The following is a 19,778-nucleotide window of genomic DNA, read 5'->3' as shown; positions in this document are numbered from 1 at the left end:
TTTTCAGGTGTTTTAGCTTCAATATTGGGGTAATTAACAATAAAGTTTAACATTAAAATCAACATAATTTTGATGTAGTTCTTAAACATTTTTAATTTTGAATTCTATTGTTTTCTTACTGAATTTTCACATTAACCACATAAAGCTATCTAAGTGTAAATACATTTAGGCTGTGTGTATGATATTGTAATTTAAAGATGTAATTTTAATTTTGCTAGTTGTTTATCTCACTACTACTGCCATTACATTCAGTGATATAGGGGAATTACAATTTACAAGTAACATTACCTCAAAAAACATTACTAAAGATTCTGTATGGTCTAGTACGGGAGGAGATCCATGGTAGGGGGTGGGGGTGACACCAACCCTAGTGATGTCACTGAGCTAAACTGTTAGGATTCATACATTTTTCCAGATATTTCTTGTTCATTAGTTAGCTGATTTAAGTTTGTTCAAGTTTATTATCATCTGATTGCACATATACAACCTGACGAAACAGCACCTCTCCAGGTGCACTCACAAAAACACACAGAACACAATGATCACATAAATAATCAAAATAAATATCTATCAATATTTGGGATGATTTTCAGTTACAGGGTACTGTAATCTCATACCGAGGGAAGAAGCTATTCCCCAACCTGGCAGTCCTTATTTTGATGCTCCTTTAATTTTTTCTTGATGGTACGGGGGGGTGGGGGGGGGGTGGGGTTAAAGATACTGTGCGCTAGATGGAAAGTCTTCTGTAGTGGCCTACAGCCATTGCCATAGTCTGACACAGAAGATGCCATTCGAACACAGCAATCGAGCATGTAGCACGAGGCATCAATGGCCTGTTGCCAATAGGCTGCTGCAAAATGGGCTCAGCCAGCCAATTGCTGGTAATGGATTGCAAAAGGGCCAATCAGTGCCCAGGGCAGTACAAACCACAACAACCGAAACAGGCTAATCACCAACAACGGGTCATGAAGAGACCAGAGCCTGAAGGAACCCTGGCCACATCCATCAGTGATGTGGCAGTCAGGGTCAGCCTGACTATATAAAAGAGAGCAGCCAGTTCATTAAATTAGTGTCAATTGCACTCCTTGGTGTGTGTGTGTCTTATTTTCTGATCTATAACCTCAAGACACACCACACTTCTATCATTCCTTGAGCCCTATTTAGACAATGATCCCAGTAAATGTTGTCTCTCAAGGAAAAGAAAACACCTTTATACTGCTTTTTACTGATTCCTCTCTGATGCTTTTAAGCTACCATACCACACACTGGTGCAGCCAGACAGGACACTCTCAATTGTGCTCCTCTAAAAGGAGAGAGTGGAGAGCACTGAGTTCCTTGGAGTTCACTTAACTAGTGATCTATCATGGATACCAAACATCTCCTCACTTGTCTGGAAGGTGCAACAGCAACTGCGCTTCCTGAGAAGACTGAAGCAGGCAAGGCAACCAGCCACCATTATATCAACCTTCTATTGGAGTTCTATCAAGAATCTCCTGGCTAGCTGCATCACAGTGTAGTACAGTTGCTGCAGATCAATCTACAGGACCATAAGAGTGGCAGAGAGGATGACTGGAGTTTCCCCTCCCCCCCTCCCCCCACCCCCACTCCCACTGTCAACATGATCTTCCAGGATTGTTGCTTGAAGAGGGAATGCAAAATCATTGAGGACACCTTCTACTCTGCACACAGCATCTTTCAGCTGCTCCCATTGGGGAAAAGATACAGGAGTATCAGAGCCAGCACCAAAAGGCTGAGGAACAGCTTCTTCCCATGGGCAATAAGAATGCTGAACAACCAAAGGAACTACTCACACTAACTATCCAAGACTCTCATATGTACAAAACAATATTTATTTATTCATTTGTATAGATAAAATACTTGTCCTCCATTCATATTCTTTGTATGTGTGTTATGTTTGGTTGTAAGTCTGTGTGCTTTGCACTGAGGACCAGAGAATGCTGTTTCATCAGGTTGTACTTGTACAATCAAATGACAATAAACTTGACTTGAGGTTGTCAAGATGCGGGCTCAGCCTCCTTAGTCTTTTTCAGCCTTCTGGATTATATGCAGACTTTAAGGAATGATAAATCAAAAGTTATAAAAATTTTTTATTAGAGATAACTTTGCCTCTTTTGAACAATTGTCAGCTAAATTTAATCTTTCTAATAAACATTTCTTTAGATATTTACAAGTTAGGCATTTTGTTCAGTCAAAATTACATGATTTATCCTTGAATCTCAAATTCAAATAATCTTGTTATTTTTTTAATTTACAGTTTGTCCACAGTGGATTAATATCATATATTTATAATGATTTATTGGATTTAAGATCAGCTTCAATGGCTGGGATTAAGAATGTTTGGGAACGTGATCTCAATATAACATTTTCAGATGAAGGTTGGTACTCTGCCCTTAGTTTGATTAACGATTCTTCATTTTGTGCAAGGCATTCTTTATTACAATTTAAGGTAGTAAATAGAATACATATGTCCAAACTTAAATTACCTCATTTTTATGAAGATGTTGATCCATTATGTGAGGAGTGAAAATTTTTTGAAGTGTCATTGATCCATATTTTTGGGAGTGTTCCAATTTAGAAAGATTTTTCAATCTTTATCAATGATTTTTAAGATCAAAGAACCGTGCCCTTTAATGCCTTTTCGTGAACCAGATATACTTGTGCCTGCATCTCAAGAGAAAGTTTTAGCTTGAGCACGTTGATAGCCAGACGGCCAATTTTAATGAAATGGAAAGATGAACCTTCACCTACTCATACACAGTGGTTACATGATGTAATATCATATTTAAGCTGGGAGAAAATTAGGTACATTATAGATATAAAGTTTCAACTTCAAAAGATGTGGGTCTCATTCATAGAATACTTTCATATATTTGGCAGATTTAAGTAATTTGAAAGCTCCAGCAATTCTCTGTCTAGTTTCAGAATGTCGCTATTCAATCCATATCTTTACTTTTTTTCTCTACAAAGTAACCTTGGTTAGAGGGAGGGGGTAGATGGAATTTAGTTTTGTGTTTGTTTCCTTTTTATCTTTTTATTCTTTTTTTTAGATTAACTGATTATATATAGGTTTAATTATGGCTGTCCTAGATCATATTATCACATTAGACAGATATTACTCTGTGTTATGGCCAAGACTTTATGTAATGTAACTCAATTGGTTTCTTTCCAGAATTATTTTTAAGAAATATTGTTAAATCAACAAATATGATGGATATGAATTACATTTATATTAATTTGTGATATGTAAAGGATATGACATGCTTTTTTTGCAATATTAGTAGAATTTGTATGTAAGATTAACATGTTAAACATAATAAAAATATATTAAAAAGAAAGGAAATGTAGCCGCTGCTGGGTTCAGGATAGATCGTCCCTCATATGTATGCAAAGGAGCTTTTTGTTCTCCTCTCTCTCCGTGATGGAACTGTTGATGTGTAGTGAAGAGTGGTTGACCTTCAAACTCCTGAAGTCCACAATCATCTCCTTTGTCAGGTCCATGTTGATCCTCAGGTTGTCGTTCTCGCACCATTTTACGAGCTTTTCAACTTCCTCTCTGTAATGAGACTCATCATTGCTGCTGATGAGTATCGTGTATCATCTGAAAATTTGATGATCCTGTTGGAAATTAAACTGGCAGTGCAGTCATGAGTCAGCAGCGTGAACAAGCTGGGTAGGTAGCGATTCTCAAAAAGTCCTATCAGTTTGAAATTATAAAAGCACATTCTGGAATTATTGTAGCAGTAACATGGAGTACTTTCAATCTGAAGACCCCTCATGTGATCCAACAATTACTAACTGCAATATAGTGTTCATGAAATATATAAGCAGAATATGTATAAGGAAAATTAAATGTATCTATACGGGAGCACGTTCCTGGTCTGTCATAGAAGATCATGGTTCAAAGTTCCATTATTTCCTGAGTTAGTGATCTTTGGCACTACCACATATAACACATTCTAACTCTTCTCCTAAGGCAGGAGAAAAATAATAATTGCAGAAGAATAAAAATCATAATTGTTGGTCATTTATTTTCTCATTCACAAAACTTTCATGATTATTAAAAATGTGGACACCTGCAAAGACAAAAGAATTGTAATTTTGAAAATAATATACTGGTTTTTTTTTCCTTCAGCTTGTACAAACCTGCGGTAGTTGCTTTGCAATATCCCCACCAACAAATACGGCTTCTAAGTAAATCCAAAGATTCTGAACAGTAAGCCAGTTTTCAATTATTTCTGTGGTATTTGAGAGCTTCTGCACCCACTGTTGAATAGTGGGCTTAAATGGTGCATTATACCTGTTGGAAATGCAACAATAACTTCAACAGAAATATTCACCGTGACAAGGACGGTTTGACACAAAAATGGATTTTTGATGGCCATTCAAATTTCTAATATTGTTCTTGTGCACCAACACCATTCCATTCATCACTGAAACAAACAATAAATTTCATCCATACTCTATTATTTTGAAATCAAATTAAGAAAAACATTTTTGAAGTAGAATTCCTCCCTGCTTTGAAAGCATGCAGCATCAATTGCACAGCCTTCAAAACAGATGCAGGAAATATTATGCACATTTAACTTACCCATCAATTTGAAAGAAGGGAACTAGTCAACTTCATCATGCCTGCTCATTATAACGATTTGAGAGTGCAAAAAACAGCAGCTGTGGTGTTGGTAGTCTGCACTCATTCGCAGCAAACCACATAACAGTTCTTCAACCATCAAAGGATACATGCTACACATTTCACTTGCAAGACATTTCACAATTTTTTTTATAGCTTAGAAGCTATCAACGCTGTAAACGTGTCTCTTTCCCCACGCCCTCCACCAACCAAGCCGCTGCTCTCCTCTACCAACATTTATCATAATTTAATCCTTTTCTTTCTTCTCTTAAAATAATAGTGGTCAAAGTACAGAGGATCAGCAAAATAATAGGATCAAAGCAGAGTGACAGTGACTTCATGCAAACTAAACTTGTCACCTTCCTCAAGTTCAAGGCCCGTGACTTTGCTGAGGCCAATTAGTCAATCAGTCCAAATGAGAAGATATTGCTGTCCAAACCTAAGGTTTCAAGAACCAGAGTTGCCAAAGGCTATCCATAATACCATGCATTGAAACTCACCTCCAAGAATGTTATCACAAAGGGAAAATGAGCACAGATTTAGAATGCTTATATTATAGTACCTTATTTTTACATTTGCTGATTTCATTTTCGGGACCTGGGTGTTGCTGCCAAAGCCAGCAATAATTGTCCAAGGCTCCTCAACTCTTCCTCCACTACACTGACAACAAATTGGTGCTGCTTCATGTATCTATGATGAGCTTTCAACTTTATCAACTTTGCTGCCAACTTTCACCCTGATCTCAAATTCACTTGATCTATCTCTGGCAACAATCTCTCAGTTTCTATCTTGGGAGTGTGAGAGATTATGTTATATTTTATATGAGATTTTTAGAAGATAGATTGTGGCGTTTTCGTTAGGTTACAAACAGATACAAACACTTCAAAACAGATTCATTTTAAAATGCAAGAGTTATGCATAAAGTGGTGCCTACAAGTCTGCAAAGACTCCTGTGCTGGAGATTTTCACAAGGAGGTGCAAATGGAAGGGCCCATTTCAGGAAACTGATAAGATCTCTCGTGAATTGATTTTGGGAGTCAGCAAGCTGTTTTGGAGGAGTGTGCTGTTTTAGGAGGGTCATATGGTTTTGCAGAGAGAGTCAAACAGGTCTTTGAGTGTGTGTGTGTGTGTGTGTGTGTGTGTGGGTGTGTGTGTGTGGGTGTGTGGGTGTGTGGGTGTGTGGGTGTGTGGGTGTGTGGGTGTGTGGGTGTGTGGGTGTGTGTGGGTGTGTGTGGGTGTGTGTGGGTGGGTGTGAGAGAAAGAGAGAGAGAGAGTGCTGGTTTTCTACAATGTCTTTTGGAAGCTTGTTTAAAACCCCATTTTGAAGACGGGTTGTGAGTTCTGAGTTCAGCCTCTTCAAAGCCTTTATGGTCCATACAAGAGGAGATGGCTGATTGTATAATGTTTCACCTGAGATAAGGGAAACAGAAAAGGAACTCTGTGGTGACCTGAAAGAAAGAGGTTATCATCTGAAAAATCTTGATGAGGCAAGTTTCTTTGGCAAGACACTGAAGTGGCTGATTGGAAGGAATCAGTTTGTGTGTGTCCAAAGAATAACAAATCTCTCTCTGAAAACTGACAAGAACCTTCCTGAGCGGTCTCCATTTACCTTTCAAGCACCATCGCCTGGTGAAGATTCATAAATGTTAAATTCTGTGCACAGTATAAGAATTGCCTGATACTGGTGAACTTTGAGAAGTGAGAAATGAGATTGGACTGTGGATCAAAGAACTTTTCTGAACTTACACACACACATAAAATACACGTGCATCTAGAATTAGAAGGACGTTGAGTTGATAGTAATAAGTTAAAGTTTGATCCTGTTTTTATGTTTAAAGAAAATTAAAAGTAACTTATGTTTAAGTAACCATTTGTCTTGGTGAATATCTATTGGTGCTGGGTTTTGGGGTCCTCTGGGCCTGTAACAGGAGAAAAACTTCCTATAGAGTTTTTTTACAAACCCACCCAGTCCTACAATTACCTTGAATACACCTCTTCACATCTTGTGCTCTGTAAGGATTCCATTTCTTTCTTTCTCTATCTCCATTGCATCTGCTCCCACAATGAGGTTTTCCAATCCAGATCATCTGTGATGTCCTCCTTCTTCAAAAAATATGGCTTTCCCACTACCACCATCAATTTAGCCCTTACCCACATCTCCTCCATTTCCCACACATCCATCCTGGCACTTTCTGCACGAGAGACAACAACAGGATTTCCTTTATCTTCACCTAACACCCCACCAGCCTCCACATTCAACATATGATCCTGAGCAATTTCCATCACCTGCAACAGACATATCTTTCCCTCTCCTCCCCTCTCTGCCTTCCACAGGGACAGCTTCCTCAATAACTCCCTGGTCCACTCATCCCTTCCCACTAACCACCACCCTGACACCTAGCACTGTGACCTCAGGAATACTACACTTGCATCCACATCATGTCCTTCACCACAATTCAGGACCCTAAATAGTCCTTCTAAACTGAAGCAACACTTCATTTGTGAATTTGCGGGGGCCATCTGCTACATCAGGTGGTCCTGTTATGGTCTCAGCTACATCACTGAGACTAGATGCAGACTGAGAGATCACTTTGTTCAACACCACTCTGTCTGCAGCAATGGTGGGGATCTTCCAGTGACCAATCACTTCAATTCCGTGCCCCATTCCTGTGCTGACATGCCTGTCCATGATTTCATGCACTGCCAATCTGAGGCCACACACAAATTGGAGGAAATGCACCTAATATTCCATCTGAGCACACTCCAACTGGATAGCATTAACATCAACCTCCATTTTCCATTAGGCCATTCCCGACTCCTTCTCTTCCCCATCCCTCTGTCTCCTTGCCTGCAGCTCTCCACCCCCTTCTCTCTCCATTCAGAGATATCCCCTTCTCTATCACTTTCCAGCTTTTTTCTCCCACCTATATCCACCTATGACATCTTGCCTGTGACCCTATGCCCCACTCCCTACCCCTCCACCACCAGGCACCTGCCTGCTTTTTGCTCATACCTTGATGAAGAGCTCAGGCACTAAATGTTGGTTATGTTTCTTTATTTTTGCTGCATAAAGAACATTGTGTGACTTTCTGAGTTTCTCTAGCATTTTTGAATAAACTACAATCACAGTTTCTGCAGACTTAATGTCCTTGAGAGGTGATGGTGATCCATCTTCTCGAGCTGCCGCAATCCTTATGTTGAATGCAATCCTACAGTGTAGTTGGGAGCTCACCACAAATTTCTTCTGATTTCACTGGTTTTTTAACAGGTATTACAGTAAAAAGGATGTTTTTAAGATACCTAAAATATGTTTTTATATTTTTAGTTATTTACAGCAATCTTAATAATTTTCATTGTCTCTGAATATCAGAAATATTTAAAACTAAAAACAAAACGTCAAATATCAACAGAAGGTAAAGTTTCCCCAACCCTCCCCCAAAGTTTTGTCTCCATTCAAATTCTGTCAGAGTGCTCTAGTGGTGAAATCTCTGCATTAAGTGTCTGAGCTCAATTAACTGTACTTCTGCCAGACGTCTGCTGGGTATGAAGAACCTACTTGATCAACCCTCAATATTTGGCCAAGGTAAATGCAGGCAGTCAGGGAGCATAAGCGGGTAGTTTGAAGGGAGATTTGGTTCACCTAGATTTTTGTCTCAGTTGAGGCTGCACGACTAGTTGAGCATTTTCAACACTAACATTTAGATTATATAATTTTATGTATTTAAAAGTGCCATGTAAACTCTTTATACGTTACCTGTTACTCATCAATGAGCCTAATATCATTAGGCTGTCCTCCATTAGTGCAATGTTCTCTGTGATATCTGATCCTTTGAGTAGCAACTCGCCCCTCGTCTTGAATGGGGCAAAAGTGAGCACATGTCCATTCCATTCATTGATCACAGCTTTCAGTTTTGCTTCAATATCCTTTTCCTTTCCTGCACTAATACAAATATCCTGGAAAAAATAGATTGCCTTTACTTAGTATTCACTGTATTGCCTATTAAATCTTTCATTTCATCACATATTCCATTTCATTCATTCTTAAATGTAAAAATTGCTGACATGCTTCGATTGGCTTCATTGCCACTTTTATTCCCACCAATTTATTATTTTCTGATATTTTAAACTAAAATTTAAAGTCACATTGTCATGTGATTTGAATTCACATTCTCTGGATTATTAATGGATTACAGTCTAAATTAATTTATGATAATCCAGTCAACTAAAATTAATATTTGCCACATATATCTAAAATTAATTTAGGCTGATATCATGACCTTCTTTTATAATATTCATTTCAGACATTCAATGATTTGATCATTATTCAATAAAGTACATTTCATGAAGGTTTCTCTCTCATTATCCAATTGTAAATTTCTTGGAGATGGTGTCTTAACCAGAAAGTAAGTAGCTAGTTTTGTTCATTTTGATACCCTTAGAGAATAGTAACTAAGAATCTGGGCTGAGCTTGTACTGTGCTGTAATGTTTTCGGTTCATAAGAACATAGGAAGTAGGAACAGGAGTCGGCCAAAAATGGCCCATCGAGCCTGCTCCGCCATTCAATATGATCATGGCTGATCTAATTTATGACTTAACTCCACCTACCTGCCTTCTCCCCATATCCCCTAATTCCTCTATCATGTAAAAATTTATCTAACCGAATTTTAAATATGTTTAATGAGGCAGCCTCAACCACTTCCCTGGTTAGAGAATTCCAAACATTTACTACTCTCTGGGAAAAACTATTTTTCCTCATCTCTGTCCTAAATCTACTCCCTGAATCTTGAGACTGTGTCCTCTCATTTTAGTTTCCCCGGCCAGCTCAAAAAACCTTCCTACATCTATCCTATCCATACCCTTCATAATCCTATATGTTTCTATAAGATCTCCTCTCATTCTTCTGAACTCGAGCGAATACAATCCTAGACGATTTAATCTTTCATCATAAGTTAACCCCTTCATCCCAGGGATCAACCTAGTAAACCTAAATATCATGTTACCTCAATATCTTCTTTGTATTTTAATAATGGTGCTTCGGTTATATTTTTCAGAGAGAATTGCTCAGATTCAACATCAAAAGTATGGCCGGTGACCTGGGAAATTCTTTCCCAGTGCCTTTTCATCATTGCCTAAAAAATAAAAAAAATCAGTAAAAGTAACAGTACTTTTATATTTCTTCAATCGAGGATAATTATTGCTTAATCATTGCCTTGGAGAGAACCCCCCACAGGGTAAAAGACCACAGCACAGACCAACATAATGGTCAGTGGCCAAATGCCTCACAACAGGCTGTGGGGTGCTGGCGATTAGCTTCTTAGAACGAGATGTTGAGATCAGGATTCATGAGATGGCTGATGGCAAGTAGGGCTTCCAATGAGCCTCAGGCAACGGCAACTTCCTAATCACTTCATGTGTTTGGAATCAGGGGCTAAGAACCGTGAATTGACGGTGAGCTCAGGTTTACCACTGAACTGGACATGAGATCATGCGACTATGGTGTTAAAGTGTAAGAAAACAAACAGCAGAAAGCATAGCAGAACCAAGTAAATGTACCACAGCTTCTTTATTAACCCTTTGTAATGCTAGCGGGACTGAGGGGATTCAAGAAAGAGTTCAGTGACTTGTTCGGTACACTGAGCCCTATACACTCGAGGCATCAGAGTGCTCATCATACATTTATTCACAATTTGGGCTGGGAGCCTTACAAGTTTCACACACCTGAATTTTGTGTTTACCATTACTTTACCAAAATGTTTAGCCTGGAAGTCAGTCTGAAGAAAACTGAGGTCCTCCATCAGCCAGCTCCCCACCATGACTACCAGCCCCCCCACATCTCCATTGGGCACACAAAACTCAAAACGGTCAACCAGTTTACCTATCTCGGCTGCACCATTTCATTGGATGTAAGGATCGACAACGAGATAGACAACAGACTCGCCAAGGCAAATAGCGCCTTTGGAAGACTACACAAAAGAGTCTGGAAAAACAACCAACTCACAAAGATTAGCGTATACAGAGCCGTTGTCATACCCACACTCCTGTTCGGCTCCGAATCATGGGTCCTCTACCGGCATCACCTACGGCTCCTAGAACGCTTCCATCAGTGTTGTCTCCGCACCATCCTCAACATTAATTGGAGCGACTTCATCCCTAACATCGAAGTTCTCGAGATGGCAGAGGCCGATAGCATCGAATCCACGCTGCTGAAGATCCAACTGCGCTGGGTAGGTCACATCTCCAGAATGGAGGACCATCGCCTTCCCAAGATCATGTTATATGGCGAGCTCTCCACTGGCCACCGAGACAGAGGTGCACCAAAGAAGAGGTACAAGGACTGCCTAAAGAAATCTCTTGGTGCCTGCCACATTGACCACCGCCAGTGGGCTGATATCGCCTCAAACCGTGCATCTTGGCGCCTCACAGTTCGGCGGGCAGCAACATCCTTTGAAGAAGACCGCAGAGCCCACCTCACTGACAAAAGACGAGGAAAAACCCAACACCCAACCAACCAATTTTCCCTTGCAACCGCTGCAACCATATCTGCCTGTCCCGCATCGGACTTGTTAGCCACAAATGAGCCTGCAGCTGATGTGGACATTACCCCTCCATTAATCTTCGTCCGCGAAGCCTAGCCAAAGAAGAAAGAAGAAAGACCTTGTAATGTTTACAAATGTTCTGGGAAAGTCAGTGTGTCTTGAACTCCAGATTTATTGATATACTTGTGAACTTAGCTATCTCACTACGGTACAGATGTTAAGAAGGCAATTATATTCCCATGTTTGCACAAGCAGCTACTGAATCCTTACCTAATCCATTAACCCCTTTTTAAGCATATTCGTAAAATCTATTATTTCACAACAGAGGCTCACTTTTCTTCAACACTCACCAGGACCCTGTTGTTCATTGAATACATCCTTCCCTGGTTTAACTTCCTAAATTCACACTCCCCACTTGTCCCAGTTAAATTCCATCTGCTATTCCTTTGCCACACTACCAAATATAACCATATAACTATATAACCGTTAACAGCGTGGAAACAGGCCATATTGGCCCTTCGAGTCCATGACGGTTCACTTGAACAACTCCAATAGTTCCCCTCTACCATTCTCCGCCCATAACTCTCCAATCCCCTCATATCCATGTACACATCCAACCTTCTCTTAAATGACAGAAAGGACCCTGCCGCAACTATCTCCTCTGGAAGATCATTCCATTCTGCCACCACTCTCTGAGTGAAGAAGCATCTGCTGACATTTCTCCTAAAGTTTTGCCCCCTTACTCTTGACTTATGCCCTCTTGTTCCAACCTCTCCTGCCCTCAGGGGAAAAGAATCTACTCACGTCTAGTCTATCTATTCCCTTCATAATTTTAAATACCTCTATCAAATCCCCTCTCAACTGTCTACGTTTCAATGAATAAAGTCCCAGTCTCCTTAATCTTTCTCTGTACTCTAGATGTTGTAAGGCAGGCAACATCCTTGTAAATCTTCTCTGCATGCTCTCCACCAATATTCTTTCTATAATTTGGAGACCAGAACTGAACACAATACTCCAAACCTGGCCTCACCAATGCCTTAAACAGTCACAGCATCACTTCCCAGCTCCTATACTATAATTTATGAAGGCCAGGATGTCATATGCCTTCTTAACCACCCTGTCTACATGGGAACCCACCTTCAATGAACTCTGTACCATAACCCCCAGGTCCCTCTGTTCCTCTGCATACTTCAATACTCTCCCCTTAACTGCATATGTCCTATTCTGGTTATGATCTTGATCCTGTTATAACTTTACACCACTGTCCATCATGCCATCAACTTTGGTGTCATCGACAAGTTTATTTATCATGCAACTAACATTCTTGTTCCAATCACTAATATACATGTCAAACAACATGGTATTTTCCACGCATATCACTTTATTTATTTATCGCACAGACACACACCCACACACATAATTTATATATTATATACACACACATAGATACATTATTTAAATTTTTATATACATACATTAGTCATGATGCTTCTAGCAATGGTGGAGAAGCAAAATGATTTGATCAACAGCGGTGAGAGAAACAGAAACCATTTAAGCTGATGTAAAAGTCAAACAGAAACTGCAAAAATTTTAATTTCTATCAGCCAGAAAATCCACTTAATATCTTGAAAATTTTGATCAAATTTTCCCTTCCCCACCCCTTTCCCCTGATTAGAATGTTTCTTGACATCTGACTTCCAAGCTGAAGACATCTACTGAAACAAGGGTTGCTGCTAGGTTATTATTTTGCTTATACTTCAAATGGGTTCTTTGATATTCCACGAGTCTCCCATTGTTAGGGTATCATGAAATTCCTGTAGCGTGTTACAAATGTGGAATTATCACCTCATCCATCAGTTCAATGCAGAAATTATCTCTCTCTCCATTGTATTTTTATTCTGTAGTATCAAGGAATTTAAAAAAAATTACATGAGCATTCTTGGTTCTTCAGCCAAAGCTATTTTTCCTCTCTCCTATTATGCAGACTTATTTTGATGCAGGCGAGTGGTTTCCACTAGAACTAGGGGTCATACCCTCATGATTCAGTGAATAAATTTGGGATGGAGTTAAGGAGAAACAGTTTCAGATTTCATATTTATTGTCAGATCATATGTGACATCACATGAAAACGAGAAAACTTTTTCCTACGGCCACAGCAGAATTACCACTAATTGGTAGTGCATGAAGAAACTGTAAACTTTTAAACAAATGGTGTAAAGTGGAAAAAGAACTATAAACAGATAAGAAATGTAAACAAACTGGCAGTGCAAATCAGAGAGAACAAAAAAAAATCAAGCAAGTGCACAAGTAAGAGTCTGTAAATAAGTATTTGATTGACTTTGTAGTTGAGGATTCTGATGGTGGAGAGGTAGCAGCTATTCCTGGACCTGGTGGTGTTGTGGCACTTATACATCTTTTCTGATGGCAGCAGCGAAAACAGAGCATGTGCTGAGTGGTGTGGGACTTTGACGATTGCTGTTGTGCTCTAATGATAGCACTCCCTGTAGATGTATTCAATAGTGGGGAAGGTATTGTCTGGGCTGTGTACACTATCTTTTGGAGGTCTCTATGGTCAGGGGTAATGGTGATGCAGCTGGTCAGCACACTTTCCACCACATCTCTGTAGAAATTTGCCAGGGTTTCTGGTGTCATAGTAAACCTCCACAAACTCCTGAGGAAGTAGAGGCACTGAAATGCTTTCTTCATGATGTTATTGGTGTGTTGAGTCCAGGAAAGATCCTCCTGATCCCTGGATCTTATCCCAAAGAGCAAAGAGAAAAGAATCTGTGGAATTCTCTGCCTGAGGAAGGAATAAAGGCTGCTTCATATAGTGAAGACACAGATAGATTTTTGCATAGGAAGAGAATTAAGGGTTATGGCAAAAGGAGGGTAAGTGGAACTGAATCTACAGCCAGATCAGCCATGATGTTATTACATGGCAGAGCAGGTTTGATGGCCATATTGCCTACTCTTGGTCCTATTTGTAAGGTTCTTATGGTTTCAATCTATATAAATGTAATACCCTGAAGAACATTAATTAAAAACATTATTTTATTTATTCCAGATTTTTGGATATCACTGCCAAGTGACCATTTTATTACCCATTGCTAATTATCCCTAAATGAATTACTTGCTGAGTTAATTAAAAGTTAATCTTTTTTTTAAAACTTTATTTAAAATTTTATGACATGAATAAAATAAAAATTACATTTAAAGAAATAATAAAAAATAAGATAATAAAAATTAGAATACTACATCATTAAACTACACAAATTAACCGCCCAATAATTATAACACAACATTAATCATCTAATTTAAAATTAGTCCAACCCCCCCAAAATAAAGAGTGAAGAATTAATTAACAATATTGTAAATAAAATAGAAAAAACCCCACTTACAAAAAAAGGATAAAACTTAACAACAAAAAAATTACTAACAACAAAAAAAAATCAATACTAAAATAATACCCTTAAACATATATTTAAATCAAACATAATACATGTATTTAACAAATGAAATCCACTTTAAAACTAAGTTCAAATATTAAAATCATATATCAACCACATATCTGTTATTCAAAAAAATCATAATTAATAACACATAAATACAGAATTTCCATTAATACCAAGTTTCCTTTATAATTCATAGAGAGAACAAAAACATCCTTTAGAAAAACAATCAGATAAACTTTTTATTCTCTTCCCCTCCCCTTATATAAAAAAAGAAAAAGAAAAAAGTTCAAACTCTTATAAAATTCTCCATATTCTTCATTTATAACATCTTCAAAATTCTCTATCGAAATTAACTTAATTTTATTAAACTCTTCTCCCTCAATGTATTTGTACTTAATTTTCTTCTTTTTCTTCTTATCACCTTTCCCCTCATCTTCCTCTTCATCTAATTCAACATCCTTTAAAAGTTAATCTTATTGGGTAAAGATGATAAATTTTATTTTATAAAATCCTATATATTATTTTGGTAGGTTCATCATTGTGATTAGTAATACGAGAGGTTGTGTGGCGGATGATGTTTGTGTTCATACGCCATCATGTTGAAATGTTAGGAATAATGAGAACACACCTGAAGTTGCCAGCCAGTGAAGGATAGAACCATTTATTGACATGTTGTCAAGCTTAAAATAGATAAACGATATGTGACCTGGCGTCATGACATCTGAAGTGCTAACAACCTCATTAGTTCTCAGTAGGTTCTGCTAAATCACTATGCCTCATGGCTGTAGTGGCTAGTCGCCAGTAGATAGGAAGCAGTTGTGTCTAGTTGTCAGAAGATGGGAGCTGTTAGCGCTGGTTCTGTCCACTCTCTCCGCTACAGTTGTTTAATTCCATTTTTTTAAAATCTAACCTCACCAGTCACTGTAATAGGAGTTAGACTCAATAGTTTAAGCATCTATATATTAGATTAGTAGCTTAGCCTTCAAGTTGTCACACTGATTGGCGTGAAAATTACTCAGAGAAGTAAAAAGTCTGATCATGTCAATAAAAAAAAACAAATGCATACTGTCAATTGGGGCTATTGCTCTCTTTAAAAATTTGTTAATCATTTTTCTGCAACTTATTAAAAATGTATTAATCTTTTCAAAAATCAAAAATTAACTCACTTTGTTTGCCATCATTTCAAGCAATGGACAAGTTTCACTGAAATCATCAATCTTCTTTTTCAAGTCATTAAAAGCTTGCCATTCCTTCAAGGCTTTGGGTAATTTCCGTATTCTGCACACAAACAAAATTAAATAAAATTGTGAATATTATACAGTTTTGTGTAAGTTATTTTTCTATAAATTTAATATGGTCTTTAAAATTTGTAAATTATATTGGTTTTGATCAATTACAAAATACTTCAGTTTTGAATTTTATTTTCAATTTATTTAGGCTCAATATTTAATAAGAATATTGTTATACAATTAAATAAAATTGTTCAACTAATCAATCATGATATGTTTAATATTTAAACAATCAGAACTCATTGTTTAATCTAATTATTAAAAATAATCAATTTAATCCCCAAAGAAAATTGTCAATGGAAGGATCTCTCCCTCAATTTCCCATTAAGACAAATCTTCAAGTATCTTTGACTCCTGAAACTCCCTTTAAGGTTAAAATTATGGAATGGGTATACCATGGGTGGTGATTTTTCAATCACTTCAACTTTTCTCAAATATTATTGTTGCTGGTATTTATTCTCTTGAATATTATGTCTCATTTCTTTTGAATTTCTTGAGCAGTTTAAAATTAAATCAGGAAGGTTTATGTAATCCCATCATTCAGTCCTGTTTATTTCCAAATGATGTGACAACTTCGGGTAAGGCAGTTGTTGAACCCTTTATATGAATGAAATGATGGCAGTATAACATTGTAAATTTACAATGTAAATAAAGGAATTCATTTCAATACAGGTATACCCTGGTTTATGAAATGGGAGCATTCCTATGAATCCTTTCATAAAGCCGAAATAGCATAAAGCGAAGACCCATTCATTACTATTCAAGGCTATTTTCGTAAAAGTGAAAACCCATTCAAAATCAATTCAAATTCTTTCATAAAAGCGAACATAGGTTCTTCGTAAAAGCAAATTTTTGTAAAGTGAGAATTCGTAAAATGGGGTATACCTACTACCCACGTGCCAAAAACTGAGGGTATTACAACTTGACTGGATCCAGCTGATTTTTTATTTTACTTTGTGAAATATGAGATCTACAAGAAAATTTACATTTCTATTAGCTGAGTTCCACAAAATTCCCCGTATCCCTGTTTTGCATTTTTTGAGATACCTGAACTCCAAACTTTAGAATAAGGTGCTTGGTTTTTGGAGGCTGGCAACTTCTCCCCATCCAACTCCTTCTTGCCAATAGCTATCTCATTTGATTTCATTGTCTCTCCTAATCCAGTTATTTGTAAATTTTGTAGATTTTAAACAAATTTCAGAATTCAACTAAGAATGGAAATGGTCTGTAAGTGAAAACCTGTTAATAAGCACCTTTTAGCCAATTATATATCCATTCCCAAACTTTTAATCTCTCAAAACTGTAAAATTAACTGGTGATGTCGGCTTGAAATTTTTATATGCGTTGACATTGTTGCAGTATTTAACACAGGACTAAATACCTGTACGTAGAATATTTTAAAAATATTTTATTTAGTTTTTTTTCCATTCAAACTCCAACAATTGTCAATATCATTAACATTGTAATCAACAATATCAATGTTATTTACATTTCATAAATGTTAATTCCATACAAACTTTTCATAGAGTTTAAGTTCTTTTTTTTTAAATCCCCTTCCCCCCAACAATGAACACTTAACATCAAACTAATTACACTACACACAATAACCAAGGCACTCACAACAAAGAAATTAAACTTGTATTCGAGGGTTTATGGGTTTGTCGCATCGCGACGGTCAGTGCATAGGCTGCCTTCTTTTTGCTGTGGCTTTTCTTGGTTAGAATGGGATGGACCCCCTCTGCTCCCCTACCAACTGAGGGGTGGATTATGAGGGTAGATTATGGTGGTGAGGCATTTCTGTGCTCCAACACTCAATGCTCAGATAGGAGTTGGATTTCCAGGTAACTACTATGCACTTCCTAGCCACTGCCAATGCAATCATAACAAATTGGATTTGAAATTTGGACAGCCTCATTGTAAGCTTTCCATCCATTATATTTCCCAAAAGGAACAACTCTTGGTGCTGTGGGAATTCTTTACCTATGATTTTTTTTTTTCCAGGGCCTGGCCTAGTTCCATCCAAAAAGGGTCTCACCTTGGCACGTGTCCAGGTTGCATACACAATGCAACATCTAAAACACTGATCTGATCATTTCAGTTTCGATCTGTTCCAATTTTGCGGCGTCAGGTACAGTTGGTGTAGAAAATTCTACTGTACGACCCTTTACCGCACATTGATGACTGCAGTCATGCTGGTCAGATCAGCCCCATTCATCAATTGTTATCTCAAGTCTGCCTCCCACCTCTGCCTCGATTTGTCAAGGCCTAGTTTAGCTCCTTCTGTTTGGAGCAAGAAATACATTTCCAAAATGAACTACTGTGATTTTCCCCTTTGAATCATGGTCTCTATGTCACTGCACCCTTATAGGGCTATAGTTGAACCTAATTTGTCCTGTAGAAAAGATCTTATCTGAAGGTATCAGTGGAATGCTTTGTTTGATAAATCATACTTATTCCAAAATTGTTCAAATGTCGTTAGCTGCCCCCACGCATAATAGTCCTCTATACACTTGATGCCATTATGACGCCAGGTGTCCAGGATCTTGTTACCCACTGTCAATGGTATTAATCTAATTGGAGTCAGAGGTGTTTTTGGGACAGCCCCACTTTGGCTCCTATATATTGGTTAATTTTGTTCCAAATGAGGATTATTTGTTTTAATATAGGGCTGTCTTTTTTTCTTAATAGCAGTATTGCATCACATTTATAAATAAAGTCCTCTGCTACCTATCATGTGCAAGTCGATTTGTGCCCAAGATGGTATATCTCTCCCCCCCACCCCCCAACAAAGAGTGAGGCAATGTATCTCGACTGGGTTGCCCAATAGTTGTTTTTTTTTTAAGTCTGGCATTTTCAATCTCCCCCGACTATAATTCCAGGTGAAATTTTGCAAAGAGACCCTGGCTACTTTTCCATTCCATATGAATCTCATTACCATTGAAAGTAAATTTTTTAAGAACCCTAGGGTAATGTCATGGCAGTGACTGGAAAATGTACTGGAGCCTCGGCAATACATTCATCTTGAATATGTAGAGTTTTTTTTTAAGTTGATTAAACTTCTCAAATCAAACTCCTTCTAACCAAATGCTCAATCTCAAACCAACCTTTTTTGAAACCAAACATTCAGTATTCCAACCTTCTTGAAACAAGTATGCAATGGATACATGCTAACCAAGCATTAAAAGCACTCGCTAAACACTTATGTAGATCTCGCCAAGGAACGTTTGCAACAGGAAAAAGTGACAGAATTTCTCTCCATGCATGTTACCTATCTTGCAGTCCCTCCACCTTCTCATTGTTTGAATTGTTTAGAGCAAACAACCCTTCTAACCAGGTTTGAAGTGATCTGCCCAACCTATTATGTACAAGCTAAAGATGTACACTTATTTTTCAAATTAAGCAGATGCAGGGGCGTGGCATGATGTTGTAGGGAGAAGATGTGGAAAACACCTCTCCTGGCAGAATTAATTAATTAATTAATACCTGACTTTTTAAAATATTGAATAATTTTAAAACTCTTCGAGAGGTCTGAAAAGATGGCTACAAAAATATCTAAAACACAGACCACAAAAAAATGGCTATAACTGAAGTTACAGTGATGGAAGAAGCTGGGCAGACATTGAAGACTCAGCCTCCGATCTTAGTTCCTTCTCCAGCCTTGATCTACCAAACCTCCTCGGATAAGGATTCAAGTCCAGTGCCGCCTTCTCAGGGAGCTGGAGAACATGGTGCTGGTGCACAGAAGAAAACTACAGGAATGACTGTAGAATCAACACGCATGCGCACTGTGGATGTGATCAAGTCGGAGCCTGCAAACCCGACTTTAACTATGGTAGCAGCTCAAACGAGGGC

General features: G+C 38.0%; 1 protein-coding gene across 8 annotated transcripts in view; it reads right to left on the bottom strand.

Annotated features, from left to right (window-relative positions):
* dnah5l (dynein, axonemal, heavy chain 5 like) overlaps positions 1 to 19,778 on the bottom strand; it is a 425,035-nt gene that overhangs the window by 261,388 nt on the left and 143,869 nt on the right. For all 8 annotated transcript variants that reach the window (XM_069913293.1, XM_069913291.1, XM_069913294.1 and 5 more), the window contains 4 exons: positions 15,804 to 15,915; positions 9,650 to 9,778; positions 8,403 to 8,602; positions 4,165 to 4,318 (listed from right to left, as the gene is read on the bottom strand). In XM_069913293.1, the coding sequence (XP_069769394.1) occupies positions 4,165 to 4,318; positions 8,403 to 8,602; positions 9,650 to 9,778; positions 15,804 to 15,915 (595 nt within the window). The remainder of the gene's footprint in view (positions 1 to 4,164; positions 4,319 to 8,402; positions 8,603 to 9,649; positions 9,779 to 15,803; positions 15,916 to 19,778) is intronic.

This window comes from Narcine bancroftii, chromosome 1, assembly GCF_036971445.1.
Source record: "Narcine bancroftii isolate sNarBan1 chromosome 1, sNarBan1.hap1, whole genome shotgun sequence".
Lineage (NCBI taxonomy): Eukaryota > Metazoa > Chordata > Chondrichthyes > Torpediniformes > Narcinidae > Narcine > Narcine bancroftii.
This window is presented reverse-complemented; position numbering and strand designations above follow the sequence as displayed.